The 24,508-nt window shown below is 44.5% G+C and overlaps 1 protein-coding gene and 1 long non-coding RNA gene across 3 annotated transcripts in view; one reads left to right on the forward strand and one right to left on the reverse strand.

Annotated features, from left to right (window-relative positions):
- Positions 1-2,423, forward strand: part of LOC121833771 — a 36,439-nt gene extending 34,016 nt beyond the window's left edge. The window contains exon 3 of the long non-coding RNA XR_006076859.1: positions 2,151-2,423. This is a non-coding gene — a long non-coding RNA (uncharacterized LOC121833771). The remainder of the gene's footprint in view (positions 1-2,150) is intronic.
- Positions 1-24,206, reverse strand: part of LOC8030094 (two pore calcium channel protein 1) — a 68,046-nt gene extending 43,840 nt beyond the window's left edge. Inside the window, exons 1-5 of one of the 2 annotated variants that reach the window (XM_029976976.3) lie at positions 23,931-24,206; positions 20,369-20,663; positions 12,558-12,640; positions 6,685-6,805; positions 1,985-2,236 (exon numbers count right to left, since the gene is read on the reverse strand). In XM_029976976.3, the coding sequence (XP_029832836.2) occupies positions 1,985-2,236; positions 6,685-6,805; positions 12,558-12,640; positions 20,369-20,663; positions 23,931-24,010 (831 nt within the window). In that variant the 5' untranslated portion in view covers positions 24,011-24,206. Of the gene's footprint in view, positions 1-1,984; positions 2,237-6,684; positions 6,806-12,557; positions 12,641-20,368; positions 20,831-23,930 lie in introns of both variants that reach the window. The other variant, XM_040498998.2, reaches the window with a different exon arrangement.
- Between the last annotated feature and the right edge of the window lie 302 nt (positions 24,207-24,508).

A 24,508-nucleotide genomic window follows, 5' to 3' on the forward strand; every position in this document is an offset into this window, starting at 1 on the left:
TTGAGGGACAAGTATGGTGAAATAAAGACTTTCCTCAAACTAAGCTTTATTTTTCATCTAACATAAAATAAATTGTTTTACAAAGGTAAGTTGGCTGATGGCACGTATTTTGGCCTGAAAAATTGATGTTTTGGTTATAGCGCGGTACCGCTTATAGTGCAGATTTTCGCGACTCCCGCGACATACCGTATTTGCACGAATATAACGCGAGTTTTTTTTCGAAATTACGTGCTCCAAAACGCACCTCGCGTTATATTCGGAATCGAGTTCAGCCACGAGGCGCGCGAGTCTGGAGAAAGCCAGAGGGGAAAGTAATCCCTCTGGCTCAATGCAAAAGATCCAATGGAAAAAGAAGTGGGGGTGTGGAGGGGCATTTTCTAGCCATGGGGCCACGTGAAGGGGCGAATAGAAAACATAAAAAAGCATTTTTATCGCTTTTGTGTTTTTACAACCCGCGCACGCCGCACGCGCGCGCGCCATGCGGGAATGCGGGCACCGGCCAGTTCGAGCCAAGCCAAGCCGGGCCAAGTCAAGTCAACACAAGCCAAGCCAAGACCACCGACCGCGTTTACGCGATCGTGCAACACGAGGCATTTGTTTACGAACAGGGATCAGAACAAGAAGTGTGATCGTGTATCGGGTTCAGCAGTCTTTTTTTCTGCCTGCGCATTGTTTAGTTTCTGCTCCAGAGTGGTCTGGTGTTTGTGTGTTGGTGCTTCTGCTTCCGTGCCTTGTTTGGATTGTGGGCTGCCGAGGAGCTCCCACGGAAGAAAAAAGAACTACCAGGCAAGCAGGTGCCGTGCTGCTGCATACCTGCGTAGTCGCCAAGTGGATTGTAAACGGAAGGACCTGAACAGTGAGGATGAGTGCAGTCAAAACATAAACTGATATTTCTTCTATTTCCATTGACTTTTCACTTCTGCTATGCCCCCGAGTGCGAGAAATTGACGCGGCATCGGTTCGCGTTATAATAGTAATAATATTTTTTTTCTTTTTGGGCGCATCAAAAACTGCCCTCGCGTTATATTCGTGGTCGCGTTATATTCGTGCAAATACGGTACGTTGTATGCGGTCTACACTGTAGCACCATTAGGGAAACAATATGGTGCCTTTAGGGAAGAAACAAGGTGACATCTTTAGGGGAAACATGGCACCTTTAGAGAAAGAGCATGCTGCATGTAGAGCAGAAAGATAGTCATTTAGGGAAGAAATGTGATATCAGCAGTAACAAAACATGGTGCCTTTAGGGAAAAGCAAAAGCACATATCTAGGGAAAAAACAACCTTTAGGAAGATAGCAGTGTGCCTTCAGGAAAAAAAAGCAAGGTAGCACCTTTAGGGAAGACAAGATAGCACCTTTAGGAAAGAGACAAGATAGCATCTTTAGAAAACATTGCACCTTTAGAGAAACAATATTGTGCATTTAGGACAGGAATAAAGGGAAAAAGATACCAGCATTAGGGATGAAAAACAGCACCTTTTTGAAAAAAAGCTATCACATTTAGGGAAGAAACAAATGGCAGCTAGAAAACAACCCAACACAAGAGAACAACATAGTAGAACCTAATCTCATTGTTTCCGGCCGGTACATTTTTCTGGAGATAACTTTCCTTAATGCCGATCCCGCGGACTTTCCATAGACGTATGTGCCTTAATTTCTTATTTATTGAGTTTGCCTCCCGCCTGTTATATCCGGAAACTGACACCCGACATGACTGACGCAATATGTCGGGCAGCCCGGCCATTTCTGCCTTCGTCGATTTGCTACAATACCCCTCTTTTCACCTCTTTGCATTTCTGCACTGTGCTCTTTTCCCAGATGAACGTGCTTTTGAACTATGCTAGAAAGGGATTCAGGATTTCACTTGTTCAAGGCAAGGTATGCGTCACATCAAAGAAAAGTATGCAGGTAAGCTGATAAGGAAGCATCTTAATCTAAACACTGATATGTGGAGAAATAAAATAACAGACGAGACGACACCGACCTGCTTGTTTTCGGCAAAGTTGACCATGAGTAGTGGTCGAAGTGGCCTGGTACACCGGAGGGCCAGCATGCCAAAGCCGCTGCCGGCCATGGCCGCAAAAATGACCATGTCGACGATGGTCGCGCCCACCACCACCATGACCACCAGGTTCTTGGCGTCCTTCCAGAACACCTCGGCGCGGCTGAAGCTGGCGGCCTGAACCAGCCGGAAGGTGTAGAAGGCCAGGCAGCAGGACTCCACCAGCATCGTGGCCTGCGCACGTGCGACGCCACTCGAGAACACTGGTTGGGATGCTTACTGCAGTGCTAGGACTGTACAACTGATCAATTAGCTATTCATTTAATTAATTTCAGCTTTAATCGCAATCAATTTCTTACCCAGTTTGATCTTACTCCTAGTTGTGGCCATGTTAACATGCGACGACAAAGGCCAGTTCACACAAGCAGCATAGCGCGGAAATAACAAAAAGCTGTCAGTGCAGAGTTAGCACAGCATCGTATGTACATGCAGAAAAAGGCAGAGTTGCATGCCGCGGAGCACAGATACAGCTGGAAATAAGCGCCGTGTCTACAGTGCTGTATGTGCAAATCAGCCTTCATGACGAAGAAGCGGTAGTGCAGATGACGATTAAACAGACACTAAACTCCAAAAAAACATTCTTTTCGGCGATCAAATAGGACAAGAGTTTGGGCGGTCATCAGCCATTTGAGGCTCGAGCCTACCGAAGGTGGCCTACGGAAAACTATCTGACCCCAAGGTGAGGTCTAGGCCATGTCAAACCTGCGGCAAAAAAGTTGAGACAGTGGAGCATCTGGTGCTTCTAAGCGAGCACGTGCTGCCATCTACGACGAGACATTGCCTGCCCTACCCCGAGATGACGATAGCAAACGCTCCCGGTTTCACAATGACACCAGGAGCAAACAACATAATACTAGAGTCGCTGAGTAGTCAATGCTTGGAGTATCGACGCTTCATTACCCGACTGTCTCGTGCTGGCGGTCGTAACGACTGAAAAATGGCGGTCATTACGACTGAAACATGACTGGCGGTTGTTACGGCTACAAAATGTGACTTTCCAAGCTTTAGATGAGATGCCGGGAAGCTCGGGCGATATTCTTCTGCTCTGTCACAAACTATTTTTACTAGGGGTGTGCAAATACCGAATAGTAGTTTTCGAATCGAATACCAAATCGAATCAAGAAAAAAAGCCGAATATCGAATAGAATATTGAATAGTGATTTTATTTGTAGGAATTTTTCAAAGTGTGATGCGAATGAGATTATTATATGTGCGAAGTATGCTCCTGGTGCAGAATATGCGTCTTGTACAAAACAAAAGCCAAAATCTAAAAAGATTTCTGGCGAGAAAAAAAAAAAAAAAAAAAAAGCAGTTGCTGTTGGACGTTGGGCACTAAAGATCCCAATTATTGATGCAAACCTAATCTATCTACCCTAAACTTCACAAAAAGCCAAAGTTACAGCCACGCGTGCCTTTTTTTTCTCTTTAAAAATACCGCGCCTTTTTAAACATATTTATATATCTCGGAAAAGGGGCATTTTGCGATAGTTGGCGCCCGGGATTTGATTTCACATAAATAAACAGATAGGTGTTAAATCTGAGTAAACAGGCTTAAACAGTATAATCGCAACTAAGAAAAAGAACATGGTTAGGTGGCGCAAGTCACCGTCCAACTGCCGCTATGCATTCATTTTTTCGTCTATCTATCCCGTTTTAGAGAGCCTTGATTTAAAAGAGGGAGCAACCGAAACTGAAATCACGGAGACTGCTCCACCGCAGATTGATCGTGAGTGCGTATGTGTTGTGTTCTCGCGTGGAAAGAAGGCGAGCAAACAGAAGAGCGACGATGCCTGCCCTCCCTGCCCGATCCCGATCGACGCTTTCGTCTTTTCGTCACCTTTTCGCAGTTCGTAATTCAAATGCGGCTATCAAACTATTGGAAACCCTCTCAAATCTAGGCACACTATTTTTCCGTTCCGTTTCGTTCCGAATCAGAATTTGCGGTTTCAAGCAGTGTTGCCAATTTAGCGGTTTCCCCGCTAAACTTAGCGGTTTTTGCTTCTGTTTAGCGGGTAAATAATTGTTTTGCGGGCGGCGGGTTTTTTAGCCGGTTGTATGTAATCTTGGCGGTTTTTTAGAGATATAGAAGTTTTATATCGATATACTGTCAACTATGCACCTGTCATACCCCTAACCAGCCACAGTCGTCTTTGCTCACTATCAGTAATGCTCTTGTCAGTGACGCTATCGAAACATTAAGGCGTTAAATATCGGAACATGCCTCCATTTTGTGTGCGCACGTTTGAACAGCATGAATATTCCAATGTTCCTTTGACGTTTTCGTCACTGCTTCGTGAAATGGGCAGGGTGAAGTCCACTCAAAAGTTTAGAGAAGACTGGCTGCTGGAGGTTCCTGGTGATAGCAGACGAGCCAGGTGCCGCTATTGCAGAACGGAACTATCAGCGAAGCACGTGGATTTCGTCGCGCACGCTGAAACAAAGAAGTATGTTTGGGCCGCTGCACCTTTCTCCTCAGGGAGGCAGATAACTATGAGCTGAACGGAAGTCTGACGAGTCACGCACTGCTGAAGGGTCCCTTGCCATGTTCGTATGAGCTCACTCGGCAATTTTGGCTTCGGATCAGCTGGGTGAACTGTGGCATGGCGTGACAGATTTCTAGTCATACCAAAAGGAAAGCTTCCTTTCAGATCGCATTGATATGATCTATAGTGTTATTATACCTTAGGCCAAGAAATAAAGCAAAACAAAAATTGTTAAAAGGTCATTTTTGTGCTGTGTTTTGGATTTAGCGGTTTTTGGGATTCCGACTGCGGGTTTTCAATTTTTGAGTTGGCAGCACTGGTTCCAAGAGAAGCAAGAGAATAATGACGATAACTTGGCTGGTTTCATTGGCATGGTAACGTGGTTTTCTTTCTGTGATCGTGCAGTCGCCGATTTCTGCGAGTGCGGCAAGTGTGTTTTACATTGGCGCTTTAATTTGAAACAAGGGGCTTTATTCGTGAAAAGAATTAAGATTGGCGTGGAATTCCAGCTTCCCAACAATTCCTCTCGGGAAGCGGCGCTAACGGGATGTTTCGGTTGTGATTCAAGGCTAGATTTTGTCACGATTGTGAGCAAATCTGCGTGCTATAAAGTTTGTGGCGTTCGTTACTTTTCTTTTTTCCAACATGTGCATTAGACTTTTGTGGAATGGTAGGACCAAGAGATGTTTCTGGCATGGTCTGTCTAACATCACGGCGCTTACATCAGGAGAAAAAATAGCTTTTTCGTTTGCTCCGTGCGGACCGCGCGTCTTTGGCCGAATATGTCGAATATTCGAGTAACCGAATACTAGGAATTCGATTCGCGAATCGAATTATTTGGGAACTTCCTATTCGATTCGAGTTCGTATATTCGAGTATTTGCACAACCTTAATTTTTACTTTTCTGAAGGACTGAAAACCCTTTTCTGCGGTCTCAAAATGCTTCAGGCAACTGACAACAATAATTTTTATCACCGAAACGGCTGAAGTGTAGTTACTCTGAAGCGTACCTTATTCGGTGCCTCTAGTGGATACAGGCAGCGCCAAGGCAGCCAGTACAAACTCCAACCCCGGTAACGCAGCCACATTTGTCTACCAAAGGGCGTGGCAGGACGGTAGTTGATGCATACAATGCGTACAGGGAACGAAGGCAAGGCTGGAGTGCTGGTGGCATAATTTCTCGGACAATAAGGGATATTTTTTTTCATCTTTTTTCTTTTAAATTTTGGCTAGGGCACAAAGATTATTCGAGCTCGCCCACTACAAGGAGAGAAGCCGCACTATCACCACTATTAAATATCTCGGGCGGACTCAAGCTCAACCTTGGGCAGCACCCGGCCATACTTTTAACGGCACCACAAATGTCAAACTTGTGCACCAGTCCCATGCTTCGAAAGCCCAAGTGTTAGGTAATGGCATCTCCTGGCCACCAGCCAACACATTACAATTATCATCATCATTATCGCCAAATACAAATTTCGGCGACCTGCAGAAGTTATCAATCATAAGCGATGGATGCCCTATGGGTGTGGCAAGAAGAGTTAAACTGAAAAAGGCCCTTCAAATGAGCGGGGAGACGATCGAGGAAATTTGGACATTTGAGGAAGCTCCCGGGAACGCTACAGTAAAACCCCCACATTTCCGAGAGTTCAGGTTGAGAAGCCACGCTGTTCATGAGCTTAATATTGTTAAAAAGCAGAGGAAAAGCCACCTTTGGCTGCAAGGATTATGCAAGGAGCTTGAGTGCGAGGCAGTTGGCTCTTAGACAATCTTCAAAACAAGTCAACTTTCGATCTCCCTCATCATTAAACCCCCTCCCATTCTATAACCTTTCAAGTGAAGTATGTCACTTGACACAAAGTACAACCGGGTGGGTAATATGAAGAAGTATAATATAGGTTGCACAATAAGCAATCCAGAAAAAACAAATTCTTGTACAAGTCCGCACCTGTGGACAGACTGCACAGCGTAAAATTTCAACTTTTAAACATGTATAGTTTCCGGACGAGTCTAAGAAATATGCTACTGCTCACCATCATCACCATGAACGTTTGGTTATCCCAACTTTCAAAGTGACGACATGATCGGCATGGTGAGTTGGCACGCCTTTGCTTACTGTTGCGGGCACAAAAAGCCTACCCAAATGGGAAGTTCCCAGCCGCTGACTGCGGGTCTCTCGAAGACTGCCAGCAGATGGTGGACCATGATGAAGACATAGAGCAGGAGCTGCAGCGCCCAGTGGTGGTACATAGTGTAGATCCTGCGGCAGACGAAGCGGGACACATCGCGGACAGAACTGGGAAATGTTTCGTTATATGCGCTCTCGCAACCTTCCTCAGGTAAATGACGTTCTGGTGACCAGGAATTGTGAGCCACAGTTGCAATCCCCAAGCTTTAATCTGTTAGCTTAATCTATAGCGGGAACATTAAAGTGTTTTCGGAGATTGTCTATTTACGGTCATAACTCAATCAACAGGCTCAAAGCAATATAAAAAATTGACTGCATGTTTGGCCATTCTGCCATATGCATTTAAATGTGGTAGCTTTATAGAGCGGGTGGCGCTCTTAGTTCGGGTGGTGTCTAGGGCAAGGTTTAGTATGAACACAGATTACATCACACCATTGTTTCTTTGTGACGCTGCGCACACTTCCCTTCAGCAACCCCTGAATTTTCTGGGTAACCAAGAGAGGGGAAGTGCGCTTTCCTGCCCTTTCCACTCTGTTCCACGCAATCTTTCAAACCACTTGTTTCTGCACCCCTCTTTCTTGCCCTTTCCACTCCGCGCACTTTCTCACACCACCTGCCTCTGCTCCACGCATTCCTGCGTGCTGGGTTCGTAGCTCAGTGAGCAGCACACTCGGCTTCCACGCCGATGATCAAGGTTCAATCCCTGGTACCGGCTGCTATTTTTTTCAAGATCGTTTAGCGATTACGAACTGACCGACCTACACATTTCGTGCTTAAGCAGCTCCTGAGGCTGGTTGGGCCTAAAAAGCTACCACTTTAAAACTAAAGAGTAGATTGGTATGAGTGCAATTTCCCGACTGAAAACAGAATAAAAAATTGCGACACACTCTTCTTTTTGCGATTCAGTGAAGAAACTAAACAGCGCCGCCACATGTGTGACAGCCAATCGTAAATGATCACTTCCCATGCGGCAAGGGGGCCGACGAGAGGCGGACTGATTTACGAATGTGCATGATTGGCTGCCTCATGTTCGACAGTGCCCTCTGGTTTCTGTGGCGAATTGCAGGAAAAAAGGCATGTCGCTATCTTTGATCCCAGGTTTAATAGGATGATAGGCCACGTGTCAATGTAAACTTGGTTTTCTTTATAATGCTTAGAGCTTGCAGATTGAGTTCCAGTCATGTGTCGATGATACAGACCCCATTAATATCAATACCCCAATATATAAAACACATTTCCGGTAAACAGGGTAAATACAAAAAGAAAGCCGTCCACTCTTCCGTGCAGGCTGGTGCCGTGATGCGACGTCACTTCGCCGCGCTCTGATTAGGGGATGGCTCCGGGCGGGAGCTCTGGGACTGGCGGAGGTAAACAAAGCGGTGTTGTCTGTTCTCCGTGGCCATTGGGGAAGGCCTTTCTGTGGCTCTCAAAAATCCACTGCTAGTTCGTGAATGAGGATGCGGCATACGGACAAAAAAGACCGGAAATACCTCAAAATGTATGTTACTTCGTTTGACGCAAAAAAATTCACCCTGGGAGCATTTGAAGCACAAATATGTGTCCCAGTCTCCGGCGGTTGTACGTTGAAGTGAGCCCCTCCAATGTTAACATGGTAATGTGCGATGCGAGTGAGCCTTTCTACTCCCTGATGGAGACCCCCCTTCACTAGAAAGTGTCCCAGTGTCTCCCTGAAGCATCGAAATGTAGCTACATCCCTCTTCGGCGAGCTGAATGGGCTGCCAAGCTTTCGAAGGCCGATCTGCCGCAGCACATGCCCCCCCCCCCCCCCCCCCAAAAATTGCTAGTGTAGCGTATTGACCCCAACGCTGTGCTGGTGCAAGCACACAAGCACGCGAGGCACGAGACCGGACAAGGGTTCCGCATGCCATGCAAACACGTTCGAACATCAAACCGCCGTTTCTCATGCCTACCTTTTATAATAAAAGCCTATGGTGCGACAGTCCTTAAGCCTACAATGTGTTCGTCCCACTCTGTACGCAAAATTGGCAAAGAGGTAAGCCGATAAACATGCAGCAACGCCAGTGGCAGCGCTCAACCACTCCAGGTATGGCTTCAAAACTACAATTAAAAGAATTCACACCCCGAAGACCTGGCGTACAGGCTGAGCTATACTGACCGTCTGGAGTTCTTTTACAGCGGAACTGTTAAGGGCTAGGTTCCCCAGGATTGTGTCCAGTATGTTAACACAAACCTGTCTGGACAGCTACCGCCATCTATAAGCGGTGGCGGCAAGGACACAACCAGTCTGGTTACCGCCGTCACTCATAAATGGCGGCAACATTTCCAGCTATCATGGAAAAATGGATAGTTGGGCGCATTGGTGAAAATTTATCACAGGAAACAGCGCGAAAAACAGACGACGATGAAGAAGCACACGTAATGAGCGCAGCGCTCGTCACGTGTGTTTTTTCGTCTTCGTCTGTTTTGCGCGCTGTTTTCCACGCTCTTATCAGTTTCGGTTTGGACTCGGGATGGGTCGGCCGCGCACCCTTTAGGGAAAAGGAGACTGGCTGCGGGAGGAGCGGCGACGTACGCAGCAGCGCAAATGCGTCCGGAACCGTTGCAAAGCCGCTGTTGCCTCGATATCCGCTGCATCCAGCGCTTCAGGTTCCCTTGCCAAAGAAGAGCACATTGCTCGCCTGGAAAGCCGCCGCCGAGAACAGTACCAGCAATGTAAAGGGCGCCGGCAAGCCAAAGCCACGGACGACAATCGTGCCATGGAGGCAAAGCACAAGCGCGAGGCCCGGCGACAACAGCTGTCCACGCCGGCTGAACAGTTCCTGGGTGCGACGGTGAGGTTCCGCAGAGAGTTTGTTGCGAACCCGTTTGTGGTCACGTGCGGAGTGTGCGACCAACTCTGGTTCGCCGGAGACATATCCACGATCGGCGGCGTGTCGGACAAGAAGAAGCAGGAAACGGGTGCGTGCGCGTTGCGGCAGTGTATTGAGTACAGCTCCACTGGTCTTCCTTCTTCACGAGAGTGGAAAGGCTGAACGTTTTTTTTGTATATATACTTATAACTTAAACACTATAAGTGGTCTATACTGTAGTTGGTCACCCAGGCGAAAATTTCTAAGGCCCGCTTCAGACGGGGCAACTTTTCCAGCAATTTTGAGGTTGCTGGCGGGTTGTTCCACAGCCTTCCCTAGATCGCCGCGAATTGCTGAGATCGGGTCCGGCTCGAACAAGCGAGCAACTCGGAGCAATTCGAAGACGGTTGAAGCGGCTGCGGCCAATCAGAGACACAATATTTTCACGTGACACCCCTGTGGTGGTGATGACGACAGCTAAAGACTTAGTTTTGGTTTGGAATGGATCGTTTTCGGAAATTAACAGTTTCAGAAAAATAAGTTAGTATCAACGCCGTTCAAAGATAAAAGAACGCATTTTTAGCGCATAGCTGGGCGTCTAAATAGTGAAAGAAGAATCAAATTTAATGATGATGATGGCAAGTCGGAGCAATTCGGTTGCTGCGTGTGAACGCGGGCGGCCAGTGTTGCTGGTGTTGCGACGTCAAGTTGCTGGGTGAAATTGCTCCGTCTGAAGCGGGCCTAACTGGGACCAGTTGGCACCTCAACTGGTTTCAACTGGGACTAACTGGTACCAACTGGGAATGAACTGGGACCAATAGGAGTCCAACTGGGACCAGCTGAGGGGTCAACCAGTTTGAACCATTCCCAGTTGGGAGTCAACTGGTTTGACTCCCAGTTGGGAATGGAGTGCACTGAAACCAGTTAGGGAAGTAACTGGTTGGAGCGATTCCCAGTCGGACTTCAAATGCCTTTCCCGTTCCCAGTTCACACGGGGCAACAATTTTGACAAGTTGGGGTGTAATGACCTTTGCTAATGAAGAAAACTAAAAACACTTAAATTTTTAGATTTATACAAGTAGGGAAATTTTTAATTACTGGGTACATTTATATATTTATAAAAATATAAAAATTTTAATTAACTAAATTTTGTTTTTTAATTGGAAAATATAATTAGTGACCAAATGTGTTCACCTAAATGAACATTTAGTGCACCATTAAAATATATTCAAACATATATTTAAACACCTACAGAACTTTTTTTTTTCTTTTAATAAATAAATTTATCTTTTGGCCAATCAGAGCTAGCCATGAGCTAGCCGGTCGCCGTGGCACGCGGGTGCGGAATGGTGGTATGCGCTGTCGACAGATGGCTCTGCCTATGCTGATGCCAGAGTCGGACGGACGCGGTAGAGAAGGGTCGCCATCGCCCGAGTTGGCGTCGTTATGAAAATGTCAAAACTACAGCTGCGCTCCTTTGGACCTAACTGTACACACACCATAGTGGCGGCGGTGAACCTCGAGGATGGAAAGATGCAGTTCAGCGATCGGAGGGCACCCAGGAAAGACCGGACGCACATAGACCGGACGGAAGAAAACGCCGCGGAGAGCACAATGGCGAAAATGGTGGGAGGTGTACCTCGAAAATATTCGGCTGTTGTGACAGAGATTGCAAGGTGGGAGCGCTACCGCATCCTATCAGGCCTTCACCTGCGCAACACGGGATCACGGGTGAGCACCTTTCTTCACGCGATGGGGAGAGAAGCTGAGGACATCTTCACTAACAGGGTGCCAGCGGCCGATCTTCCTTCATCTCACGAATACTATTTCTGAAAAAGCGATTCAACCGTCGCAAGCAAGTGGCTAAACCCGGAGCGAGTACGTCACCAAACCTATTATTTAGTTTCATTCTCCAAGTTTTTGACAATAAAGTCTTGTCAACCTTCCATTTTGTGCAGTGTTTCATTGTTGCTGGAGTTGGTACCAGCGGTAACTGGGACCAACTCTAACTGGGACCAGTTGTAACTGGGACCAATTCCAGCTGGGACCAACTCCAATTGGGACCAGTTGTAACTGGGACCAATTCCAGCTGGGACCAACTCCAACTGGGACCAGTTGCAACTGGGAATTGTTCCATAAACCAGTTGCAACTGGGACCAATTGGTCCCAGCTGAAAATTTTCGCCTGGGCAATGAACATTGACGAAACTGTCCCAACAGCCATCGTCGACGGCTATTATTTCTGTACTCGGCATCCACTTCTTTTGTGCAACAATGTCGAGGCTACAGTAGCTTCCATAGCGCTGCAGACGAAGCCACGAGAGCGCGTGGCTCCGTCTTGCGTCACATTCGTATGCACTCTCGTACGAAGGAGACACCAAGTGAGGCCATGCACCCAAGCAAGGATGTAGCTTTCGCACTGCAGAAAGAAAGGCTAGCCTCAAGAATGTGGCAGAAAGAAGCTGATAACAAGTGTAAGCATATATTACTAGGACCCATATCATGCAATGGTGAATGATCAAAAACCCCTTTCCCTCCCCTCCCTCCCTCCCTCCCTCCCTCCCTCCCTCCCTCCCTCCCTCCCTCCCTCCCTCCCTCCCTCCCCCCCCCCCTCCCTCCCTCCCTCCCCTCCCCTCCCCTCCCCTCCCCTCCCCTCCCCTCCCCCTCCCCCTCCCCCTCCCCCTCCCCCTCCCCCCCCCCCCCCCCGTCGCGGCATTCATGCAATAAAGCAGTTCAGGGGCCTACATAGCTTGCCAACAAGAATTACTACACCAAAGAGTCTTTGGCTTATAGTAAGGCATCGATGGGCAACTTAGATGCGCTAAAATAAAGTTTAAACTGCAAATATACTTTGTTTACGGGCAGGAATGGTCAAGAGGAGCTCGCAGAACCTGAGAGGGAACTCTGGGGAACCGCAGTGTCCCTAGGAGCAGTGTTAGAGAACCCTAAAACATAAGCACTCGGTGTCATCCCTACAAAGTAAGGTCCACACACCTCACCGCTCTCTCCGTCATCTGAAAATCAGAGTGATAGCTATCCATGGCATCTCGGACCAGTGCGCCGGCCAATATGAGGTCCTGAAAAATGAAAGTACTGCCGTAAGAAATGTGCGACCACTGCAAACTCCATTGAGCAGAGGAACCAAAATTTGACAACCTAAGCTCAAAGGCCCACCTACACATCGGAGAAGCAGTTTCTGCTGCTTTGCTGTGATGCATGCAACATAACGGCGAAGCAGCAGTGTTACCGCACTGCCTTTGTCATATTGAAAATTGTCTTTGTCGCAATGTTACTCTTTATGACAATGTTACTGTTATCTTTGTCACAAGGTTACAACTGACGTCATAACATCACTAGTGATGTCACAACGTCGCTACTGACGTGACACTGCCACTACTGCATTTGTCATGATGTCACTACTGCCTTTGTCATGAATGCTACTACTGCCTTTGTCATGATGTTACTACTGCCTTTGTCACAATATTATTACTGCCTTTGTCACAATGTTACTATTGCATTTATCACAATGTTACTATTGCATTTATCACAATGTTACCACTGCCTTTGTCACAATGTTACTACTACCTTTGTCCCAATATTACCACTGCCTTTGTCTTAATGTTACTACTGCCTTTGTCACAATGTTACTACTGACTCTGTCACAATGTTACTACTCACTCTGTCATGATGTTACTACTGACTCTGTCATGATGTTACTACTGACTCTGTCATGATGTTACTACTGACTCTGTCATGATGTTACTACTGTGTTTGTCACAATGTTACTAGTGCATTTGTCACGATGTTACTACTGCCTTTGTCACAATGTTACTACTGCCTTTGTCACAATGTTACAACTGCCTTTGTCACAATGTTACTACTGCCTTTGTTACAATGTTACTGCTGTTTAATAATGGCAGCATGCATTACCAAAAGGAAACAATCTCACGTTTGATGGGTGTGCATGCTCGCATATATTTTTTTTATGACTTCACCAGTGTAACACGATTCCAATGGGCAGGGAGATTAAAGCTCTTCAAATCAGAGGCTGTTCAATGAAGTTTCTGAAACTGCCTTTGTCACATTTCTGCTACGGTCATTATCACAGCGTTACTACTGCCTTCGTCATAAACATTGCCGCTAAGCAAGTCTTACTTCTGCCTTAGCCAGAATAGCAAGGTCCATACAAATATTTGACATAAAATTCTAGAAAAATTAAAGGATTTCAAGAATACCAAATGGCAAGAGCCAAGGAAGGTTTAAACAAATTTATTGACTCAATGACTCAGCAAATCTTCAACTCTTTCTTAGCAAGGGGCACTCCAGCGATTTTTTCATGGTCGCTGATTTGCCTCAAAATAGGGTGACCACCTTCCTGCTAGCGAAATGCAGGACACATGGGGGAGGGGGGAGGGGGAGGTAGACGAAATTTATTAACACGCACACAACAAACTGAGGCTCTGTTAACATATTTATTATCCTGTGCTGTTTATACACATGCTATTTGCATTGCAGCAATTAAGCAAAAGCACTTTTCGCTTTCAGTGATATTTTTTTTTTAAATGCCAAATATGTTATTGAATGTGTCGAAGTTGAAAGCATAAAAATCGACTGTATCAGAACTCAATGCATAAAATGGATTTTTTTCCAAATCTTTTTCCGGTTATTGTTGCTTGTCAATGCTTACTTTTATCAACATGGTCCTACACAAATTTTTAACATTATAATCTTTTGCGATCATTGCAAATGTAATGATCTTAACTAAAAAAATATAAAACGCAACAGGCTCGTAGTTAGGGGGATGTTTAGGTGTCAAAACACCCCCCCCCCCCCCCGCGTCAGAGCAATCCCCTCTTCCAATTTAATTTTTCTTTATTTTATATACTGTATATGGGCGGTTTCATTTGGATTCAAGCAACGAGGGGCAGTCATATTTTTTATTTTGCTTCAAATTTTTATATTTCGTGCCGCATGTTCCAAGAAGAACAATCATTTTTATTTTGATGTCCTGACATGTTTAGTTTCTGAGAAAAAAAATCTCAAAGAAGCGGGAAAGAATGACGAGATTTTGACGATTGTCGTGTGTGGTGTTTTTGAATCACTCTCAATCTCAAAGTATTCAAAAGAGAGCTTCTATATTTTTTTATTGTGATATATATACAAGTCAGTAAAATGACATTCCAACTACTATTCATTATTCGTTCATCCAATCTTTGTAAAAATCCCCAAACATGCCTCCGTGAACAACTGTGAGATTTTTGTTTTAGTCGACTATGTTTAGTTTTGTTTTTAGAATAATACTACCGTGTAGAACATTTCATTGCCTTCCAAATTGAGCAAAGTTTGTGTTTTTATCATGTACGAGTTCCGAGAAATAAATTATGAAACAGAGAAAGTTTTCACTTTCTGCTCAATTTCAACACGCTGCAAAAAAAAAAAAAATTTTTGTCGCGTTTTTTTTACATTTTTTTTTAGCCAGCATACATTCCGTTGGAGGTATATGCACTAGTTTTGAGTTTTAAGCCTCTAAATATGCTAAAAAAATGCTGATGGTGGGTTTATCAGTTATACCTGTATATTTTATTTTTTGTTATAATAATCCAAGGGACGTCGAATGAATACTAATATAAAAGATATTAATGTCGTTAGGCGTACAATAACAAGTTTGCAATCCCAAACGTCGAAACACTATAAAATCGCACCTGTCGAAAGCGGGTTTCAGACGATTTCCGCCGGTGCCATGATTGGAGAGGCCTTAAACCTAAACCCTATGCGCTACATAATCTATACTACGTTAGAAATATAAAAGTATAATATTGTAATACATTAGAGTAAAATACACTTCCTATTGGAAACCTAGATTTTTAAATGCGAAATTTTATATGTTTAATGCGAAATTCATGTTGATAACAGAATAGAATCATTTTTAAGCATATTTAGAGGCTTAATACTAAAACCAGTGCATATACCTGTAACGGAATGTATTCTGGATAAAAAAAACAAAAAAAAACGCAACACAAAAAAAAAGTTAACATTTTTTTTTAATACAGCAGGTAGAAATTGAACGAAAAGTGAAAACCTTTTCTGTTTCATAATTTATTTCTCAGTACCCGTACGAGATTAAGACACAAACATTAGATAATGTGGAAGGCAATGAAAAATTTTACACGTGGTATTATTTTAAAAACAGAACTAAACATAGTCGACTAAAAAAATCTGCAGTTTAGGTCACAGTTGTTTGCGGAGGCATGTTAGGGGATTTTTACAAAGATTGGATCGACGAATAATAAATAGTAGTTGGAATGTCGTTTTACCGACTTGCATATATATCGCAATAAAAACATATCGAAGCTCTCTTTTGAATACTTTGAGATTGAGAGCGGTTCAAAAACGTCATACACGAAAATCGTCAAAACCCACCATCGGCATTCACTCTTTTTTTAGCATAGTTAGGGGCTTAAAACTCAAAACCAAGGCAAATACCTCTAACGGGATGTAATTCTGGCTAAAAGAAATGTGTAAAGAAAACGCGACACGAGAAAAAGAAAAAAAAATTTTTTTACATACAGTGAGTTAAAATTGAACGGAAAGGAAAATTCCTCTTTGTTTTATAATTTATTTCTCAGTACTCGTACAAGATAAAACACAAACTTTGTTTAATTTGGAAGGCAATGAAAGGTTTCACACGTGGTATTTTTTTAAAAACAATACTTAACATAGTCAATAAAAAAAATCCGCAATTTTGGGTCACAGTTGTTCACGGAGGCATGTTTGGGGATTTTTACAAAGATTAGAGCGAGGAATAATAAATATTAGTTATAATGTCGTTTTACCAACTTGCATATATGTCACACTAAAAAAATATGGAAGCTCTCTTTTGACTACTTTGAGATTGAGAGTGATTCAAAAACGCCACACACGACAATTGTCAAAACCTCGTCGTTCTTTCCCGATTCAAAAACGCCACACACGACAATTGTCAAAACCTCGTCGTTCTTTCCCGCTTCTTTGAGATATTTTTCTCAGAAACTAAGCATGTCAGGACATTAAAATAAAAAGGATTGTTCTTCTTGGAACATGCGCCACGAAAAATAAAAATTTGAAACAAAATAAAAAAAAAATATGATTGCCCCTCGTTGCCTGAATCCAAACCGGGTGTTTTTGCAAAGACTCAAAAATCCTAAAAATTAAAACGTCTGAAATAAAAAAAAAAAAAAAGAAACAGTCTTTGGGAACACACTACCAACCATGGCGGACGTCATGATTTGCCAAAAACACACTAATTAGCCAACTAATTAATTAAAACTTGTTATTTAACTTTTTAATTAGTGGAAACAGACATATGGTTCTAATTAGAAAGTTGCTGAGCGTCACCGAAAAACACTAAATCAGTCATTTTCAGAAAGACTTTGAGCGCGTGAGAGGCGTAGTAGTGCACTAAAGTTACCACTCGTGGAGCAGGTACAAGGCTAGCGTTTACGGTAAGGCGCCGGCGCGATTTTCTCGCCTCTTATCTAGCCCCAGCCTTAAACCTGCTCCACGAGTGGTAACTTTAGTGCGCTACTACTCTTCCCAAGCGCTCAAAGTCTTTCTGAAAATGACTGATTTAGTGGTTAGAAATAATGGAAACAGCGCGCAAACGACAAGGACGGGAGGAAAAGGAGTACACAGGACGAGCGCTGAACTGACAACTGAATATTTATTGAAAAGGACCCAACGAAGAAAACACCCACAAAAAACACACACTCGCATCAACACGTGTCCATGAAAGTAATCTCCTTCTTATGTAAATACACAGAAGTTTGACTCACGCAGTTCTGTTCCCCCTCCTTCTTTATTCCATACGCTTCTAAAATTTCCCTGGCTGTTTTATCAGCTCCCCTCCCCATGATTGTGATCTTATTGAAATCAGGATGACACTTGCATGTTCCGCAGTGCAGGGGCAAATGCCCTCCTGCTGTTGAACTAAGTGACCAGTCATGTTCGCGAACATGACTGGTCGCTTAGTTCAACAGCAGGAGGGCATTTGCCCCTGCACTGCGGAACATGCAAGTGTCATCCTGATTTCAATAAGATCACAATCATGGGGAGGGGAGCTGATAAAACAGCCAGGGAAATTTTAGAAGCGTATGGAATAAAGAAGGAGGGGGAACAGAACTGCGTGAGTCAAACTTCTGTGTATTTACATAAGAAGGAGATTACTTTCATAGACACGTGTTGATGCGAGTGTGTGTTTTTTGTGGGTGTTTTCTTCGTTGGGTCCTTTTCAATAAATATTCAGTTGTCAGTTCAGCGCTCGTCCTGTGTACTCCTTTTCCTCCCGTCCTTGTCGTTTGCGCGCTGTTTCCATTATTTCTAAGCATGAACCAACTCGCCCACATCGCTACTCTGATTTAGTGGTTTTTGATAACGCTCAGCAACTTTCTAATTGGAACCATATGTCTATTTCCACTAATTAAAAAGTTAAGTAACAAATTTTAATTAATTCGCTGGCTAATTAGTATGTGTTTTGGCAATTCCTGACGCTGTGGCTTGTAGTTTGTTCTCGAAGACAGTTTCTTTTGTTTTCAAACGCCCTAATTTTTAGGATTTTTGAAAACCTTCGCAAATTTTTTTTTATTGTGTGTGTGTGATTGTACCAGCACTTTAAAACACCACCCGAAAATATTTCCTGATTACACCGCTGCACAGCAACCGTTTCGCATTGACACAGCGATTTGAAAATAATTACAATATTTTATATTTAAACATTTGGCGAGCAATTTTTCGAGCGATATTTTGCCACCAACGGCGCATAAGCGTTGCTTCTCCTGCAAGAACGACGATCGCTTCCTGCAATGATTGAATAAAAACTGGCGTACCATTTCTATTCACACGATTACCAGCGACCTCCGCGCTTCCTTGTGCCCCGTTGCTTGGCAGCACCATGAGTTGCGGAGTGAATTTTACAGCAGTGTGAAATGCGGGACATTTTGAAGATTTCAGAAATTTCTCGCGGGACGCGGGACACGAGCTCTCAATGCGGGACAGTCCCGCGACTCGCGGGACGGGTGGTTACCCTACCTCAAAATGACTCAACACATTCATAGACATGGCTCTTCCAGTTCCTCAAGTGTTGTGTGAAAAGAAAAACATTTTGCGAAGTTATTGAATTTTTGAATTTCATTTTCATTGTGCTTCTCAAACCGGAAGCCCCTAATGGCAACATTAAAGTGTTCCAACAGAAATGGTACAAAGAGGGCAGTAAGCCATGTTCCCAACAGATTACAACATGTTTGATGATGGGAAAAGAATACTTGGGAGCTGATTCACTGAAAAGTATGCAAAAAAACACTCGACATGCTGTGTTTAAGACTACCTGCATGATTTGAAAGTCTGTACCATTTGTGACATCACACTATTGGAGAGCACGCAGAAATCTAGCTGTTGGTTTTGGCATCATCTTCATTTACTGTTTCCTTAATTCCAATATTTCAAGAAAATAAATAGCATACCATGAAGACTGAAGTCCAGGTAGTCAGAAAATGCAATTTGTTTCAGTAGCTCAAAAAATGGCTGGAGTACCCCTTTAGCAGCAAGTTCTCTAACCACTGCGGTAATCTCTGCCTCTTTTTTTTTTGGCTGTTCATTTCAAACTAAGCCTTAAAAAGGACAGCGATGTCATCTTTAGATTTGGCATCCCCAGAGAAGCTATCTGCAGATGCTCACAGACACATTGATGTATTCGGGAGTTTGGTCTTCATCTGCAACTTATAAAGAGTAGGGTCAGAACAATTGTGATGGCTTGAAGCTGAGCTCGTTGGTTCAGGCTTGTTATAAGCACATCGCTGGCCACAACATATATATATATATATATATATATATATATGTTATAGCCAGCGATGTGTCTGCCTTTTTGTTTGTCTGGTGTGTGTGTCCTTCCAATGTTCAGCTGGCATCTTAACAAACTAAAGTCAGAACCACTTACGACGGGCTTTACCTTGTACTACCCTGGCCCCAGTTTGCCGTACGACTAGACAACTATTAACAGGTGCGAGCTTTGGTATGCCATATATGCAAAGGCAAAACTAGTGAATATAGTCCTTTTTAAACAGCGAACAACAAGATTGTACGGTACGCAAAGTGCCCACAACGTCTGCGACGTGCACTATTGCCACATTTTCCTTCCGTGTCGGCTCCTCCGTACCAAAGCTTTTCCACTCCGTGTTCCTCACAGAGCCCCTTCGATTTCAGTCAACCGAACCACTTCTACCAAGGTCTCAAGGAATGCAAGTAGTGCATCAACATTTAAGGAGTTTCGAGGGCTCTCGAAAAACAAATCGAGGGTATTTTAAGGTTTTCAAGGGGCTGTGGGAATGCTAGGGTAGTGCAAGGAAGGGGGGAAGTTTTTCACTACCACAACCGGCCCGAACAGAGCAAACAACACTAGTAATAAGCCTTTCTAAAAAATTCAATAAGGCCTCTTGTCAATCCGACATTGCACTGCGTGGCGCGGGAAATTGTGGGGCTGTTCTGATGTACCGTCAAGCCAGCTCGTAGGCTCCATACACCCATGAAGTGGCTGAATTATTTTTCTCTTACCACTGCGAGTTCAGAACACATCACAAAGACGGTACATACCCCATTTTGTCATCATTCTAGTTTCTTTTCATTCAGATATAGCGAAATGCTATATCTGAATGCTCCAGTTTATGAGCACTCCTTCATGTGCCATTCATCAGATTGCCCTAGTGCATCAAAAAAGGCGATGGGAGGTGCTGCACATTTCCGGAATGGTCCATCAAAAGAAAAAAACTGTATCTCACCCTCTCCAAGACGGGGGCCTCGTCTCCAACGCGCAGCTCCGCGAGGGTATCTTTGGCGTCAAGCTCGATGCCCGCATGGTCGCCCTTCTTCTGAAACGTCACCACGGGCTCTCCGATAAGGTTCACCTCCGTCTTCTTGTCGGCCAGTATCCGGTCGCGAACCACCGCGTCGAAGCTGGAGTAGCTTCCGGACGGCGTGTTGTCCTCGGCCGGACTGGCGGCGCCGGACGTCGGCCGCAGTCCAGCGGTCGCCGCGCTCAGTCTTCTGTTCAGGGTGTCGGGGCAGAGGCTGACCCTGCGGCCAAGGAAGAGTTCGGGGGGAATGTAGCTGTCCCTCCGGACCGGGAGCAGGCTCTCCCGACGGCCGCCCGCAAACGCCTCCACCAGCAGACTGTCCCGGCGTGCGCGGACAAAGCCCTCCGGGACTAGGCTGTCCCGGCGAGAGCCAGACATCATCTGCGACTGCAAGACACGTGGATGTGGGTTCAGTGCAGCGAAGCGGAATCCCCAAGTTCCGCGAAAGTGGGCGGGCGGCAAGTGCGTAAGCATTGGTCCGGCTGGAGTTGGATAATAAAACTGGGTCCCAACTGGATCGAAATTATACTTAATCGAGCTGGATTGCAACGAGACTTAATCCGGCTGGACGAAACTGGATCAGGCTGAACCAAAATTTAGCTTAGTCAAGCCAGATGCAGTTGCGGCTGGATCCAGCTGGGACCGGTGCCAACTGAACAAATTTTCATCTGGGCACATTCACGCATTGTGCGACTGCTATTTCAGTCAAAGCTAACGAGTTATTTTTCGCTACAAAAGATCTTGAGAAGAGACCTCCCGAATGCTTTAGAGTGGCAGCCGATGTCTCAAGAAGGGGTATAGCTGCCTTCAGGTAGTCATTAAAAAAGTATCTTTTCAAGGTCGGTATGTACAGGGTGTTATCGATACCAGGCTCACTCTAAAAATCAATCGATGCAGCGATCTCAAATTTTCATCCGAGGTGTATTTTAGTGGTGTGTTTTACCTTGTAAAACTTCCAAGAAAAAGCTCTCTTCCTGGGGATAATGAGACATACACCCTTTCCACGATCAATGGCAGACGACGATGCAGGTGACCCAGGAGGGTTGTGCTGGTGGCGCCATTTCCCGATAAGCACAGCGAGCAGGCAATACACTTAGTCAAGAGCAGTCAAGCACATGACACTATTGTCTGCTCTGCGCTAACCCCATACACGTAAATAAAAGTTTCTAGCAAGCAAGCACTCAGTCATGTGAGTCGTCATCCACCGTTGACCGTGGCAAGGATGTTGGTCCTATTTTTCGCAAAAAGGAAGCTGTCTTTAAATTTCCCCGACGTAAAAGGCACTGCTAAAATACACCTTTGGTGAAAACTTCAGATCTCTACATGCAGGTGTCAATTGTAAAACGATTCTGAGTATTGATAATGCTCCATTAATCATATTGAAAGAGGTAAGAAGCACGACACGGCTAGCACAAACAAGCGATCGCAAGTCTTCCTTGTTTAGCTCTTACGATTAAAAGGCTGCACTTAAAAATACCATTATGGTGGAAAGTAGTGATGTTGGGGTTCAATTTAAACTGTTAAGGTTGGTACGCTTGTCAACACCTTGTTTGTACAATATGCGGCAAGTGGTCAAAGTCGTTTTCGCACTAGCTGTATCTTTCATTGTACAATGTGTGCTGCAACTGTATGCTGCATGGCACTGTTGGTGCAAACACCATTGGCAGTGTTCTGCATTTTACATTGAAATGGCATTCGCAAGTATCAAATTTTACCACTTGGATTAGTGCACTAATGAGCACTTTCCACCACACTATAGTAGCATTGATGACCACTTATAGAACTTAAAAGGAAAACAAAGGAAACCAGCTACCATTTGTTTGCACTAAGAGTGTCAAACTCTGTAGAAGCTTAGCTATGCAAAAAAAAAAAAAAGCTTCCAATTTAATGTTAACAAACATTTATTAAAATATATAACAAACATCATTTAACAAAACCTTTTACAAACTCTTTTAGCAATCAAGTTCTACCTTATTTTAAATGTATGCAACTAAACATACAAACTTTCAAGATTCAAGTGTTGTTATATCAAGGAACTTTTTGGCAAAGAGCTTACACTTACCGCCGAATTCACAAACGTCACTCCAACTGCGGGGCCCCTCCACTTCCTCAAGTGTTGTTATATCAAGGAACTTTTTGGCAAAGAGCTTACACTTACCGCCGAATTCACAAACGTCACTCCAACTGCGGGGCCCCTCCACTTCCTCGAGGAAGTAGAGGGGCCCCTCAATTGAAGTGAGGTTTGTGAATTCGGCGGTTAGAGAAAGGCGATTCGGAACATGTATTGATAAGCACATAGAAACCACTTCAAGATACAGGAAATAAAACAAAAGAAAGAGCCCTGACTCGTGCTAGAAAGTTGACAGTGAACAATCTAAGAGCAGGTTTGCCAAGAGTGTGGCACTAATCCTGCAGTTCATGATGTGTTACTCCATATAACATCTTGAGCCAAGAAACCGGAGTGTAAGCATAAGAAAAGCAAATTCCTACCAGGATCATATTTCGCATCATGGCTGCTGATTTGGCCCGGTGCTGCTATTCCACACAAAAACACCAGTTAACAAAACAACCACACGCAGAGAAGCAATCGTTGGAAGGAAGACTGAAGTCAACCAAGTCGACATTCAAATGGCCATCCAAAGAGAGTGCAAAGGTAGAGCTTTTTCTTTTGATTATTTTCTTCTTGCCCCTTTCCAACACATGTGTGGATGGAGAGATGTAGGAGCAAGGACACATGTCAGCGTTACAAGTTCTTTGTCCGTAGCTCCATCAAGGGCTTCGTACAGCTGCCATTCATCGTGTCAAAAAATATAAAAACCACCTGCAGCGTGCCTTATATATAGGGTGTCAATCAAACAGTGCTCCCTTTAGGAGGCTGCACAAGTCCAAGTGTGTAGGAACTGTTAGGTAGAATCCAAATTTCGTTCATAGTTCAAAAGGGGGAAAAAATACATTGCAAAACCGACTCGGCTAGAATCTAACGGGCAAAATTTGTAATTATATCAGCTTGAACTTTAGAAATATCTCGAACACAAAGACAGAAAGGGCAAAATTTGATGCAAATTTCCTCTGGTAAACGAAGTGTGCACAAAATACCACGGCAGATTCCGTCACATCATGATCTCTGAAAGATGCACCAAGACACTGAACGCCCCCGAAGATTCACCAGACAGGGATTCGCTGCGTCAACTGTTGCAACTTCGCGCGAACCCCAGTGCATGTTCTGAAGCTCGACCGCGAAACTTCTGGTAGCAACGAAGTAGTGATACAAGTTACGAGTAATTCAAGTTTGGAGACCCCAAAAAGAGATGCTTGTTTTTTCTTTTTTTCTTTCGACTATGCCGTTTCCAGGGCATACAACATCAGAGACCTTTCGGGTTGAGTCAAGCTCAACGGACACCAACGAGCACAAAAGAGAGCGTTTGGGAAGCTGGCTCCCTGGAGAACGGCAAAACTTCCTTCCGAAATACAAACCGCAAAGGGCTACCTGTTGTCGACGCCACCGGCCCTACCAGCCAGTCTCTTCGTAGATCCACCTTCAACAAGCCGCGAGTATGATTTGAACATGATTGCAATCAACTAATCGAATCTCTTTTAAACGACTCTCAATTTCAGCTGCAAGCTTCTACACGGGCCACCAAAGGCTGTGGGTCACGATAACCATGATAACGTTGACGTAAACATGGTCGAACTTTTGCTGCTGCGCCGCGCGAAGAGTTGTTGAAGCGGTGATGGTGGCGGCGGCGTGGCTTGAATGACAGGTGGATCCACCCCCCACATTGGAGGCGGCACGCACCACATTTTAAAACGGCTGCTACAGTATAACCCGATAAGCCTTCGGATTACAGAAAAAACTCGAAATTGTTGGGTTCTCTGTTTATTTTTAGTATTTTGCCTTATTTGCATTGCTTTGGAAATTTGCATCGCGCTAGGATAGGTTTCAGTTTCGGTGTCTTATCGCGAGTTATCCGGTTATCACTTCGGCCTTTCGGTGTTGCCCTATCTTGAAATTCGTCGCATCGGTAACCTGAAATACTGTATCTTTTGGACATTGGAAGAGCTCAA

The sequence above is a fragment of the Ixodes scapularis genome, unplaced genomic scaffold, assembly GCF_016920785.2.
Source record: "Ixodes scapularis isolate PalLabHiFi unplaced genomic scaffold, ASM1692078v2 PGA_scaffold10__122_contigs__length_95168666, whole genome shotgun sequence".
NCBI classification, from domain to species: Eukaryota; Metazoa; Arthropoda; class Arachnida; order Ixodida; family Ixodidae; genus Ixodes; species Ixodes scapularis.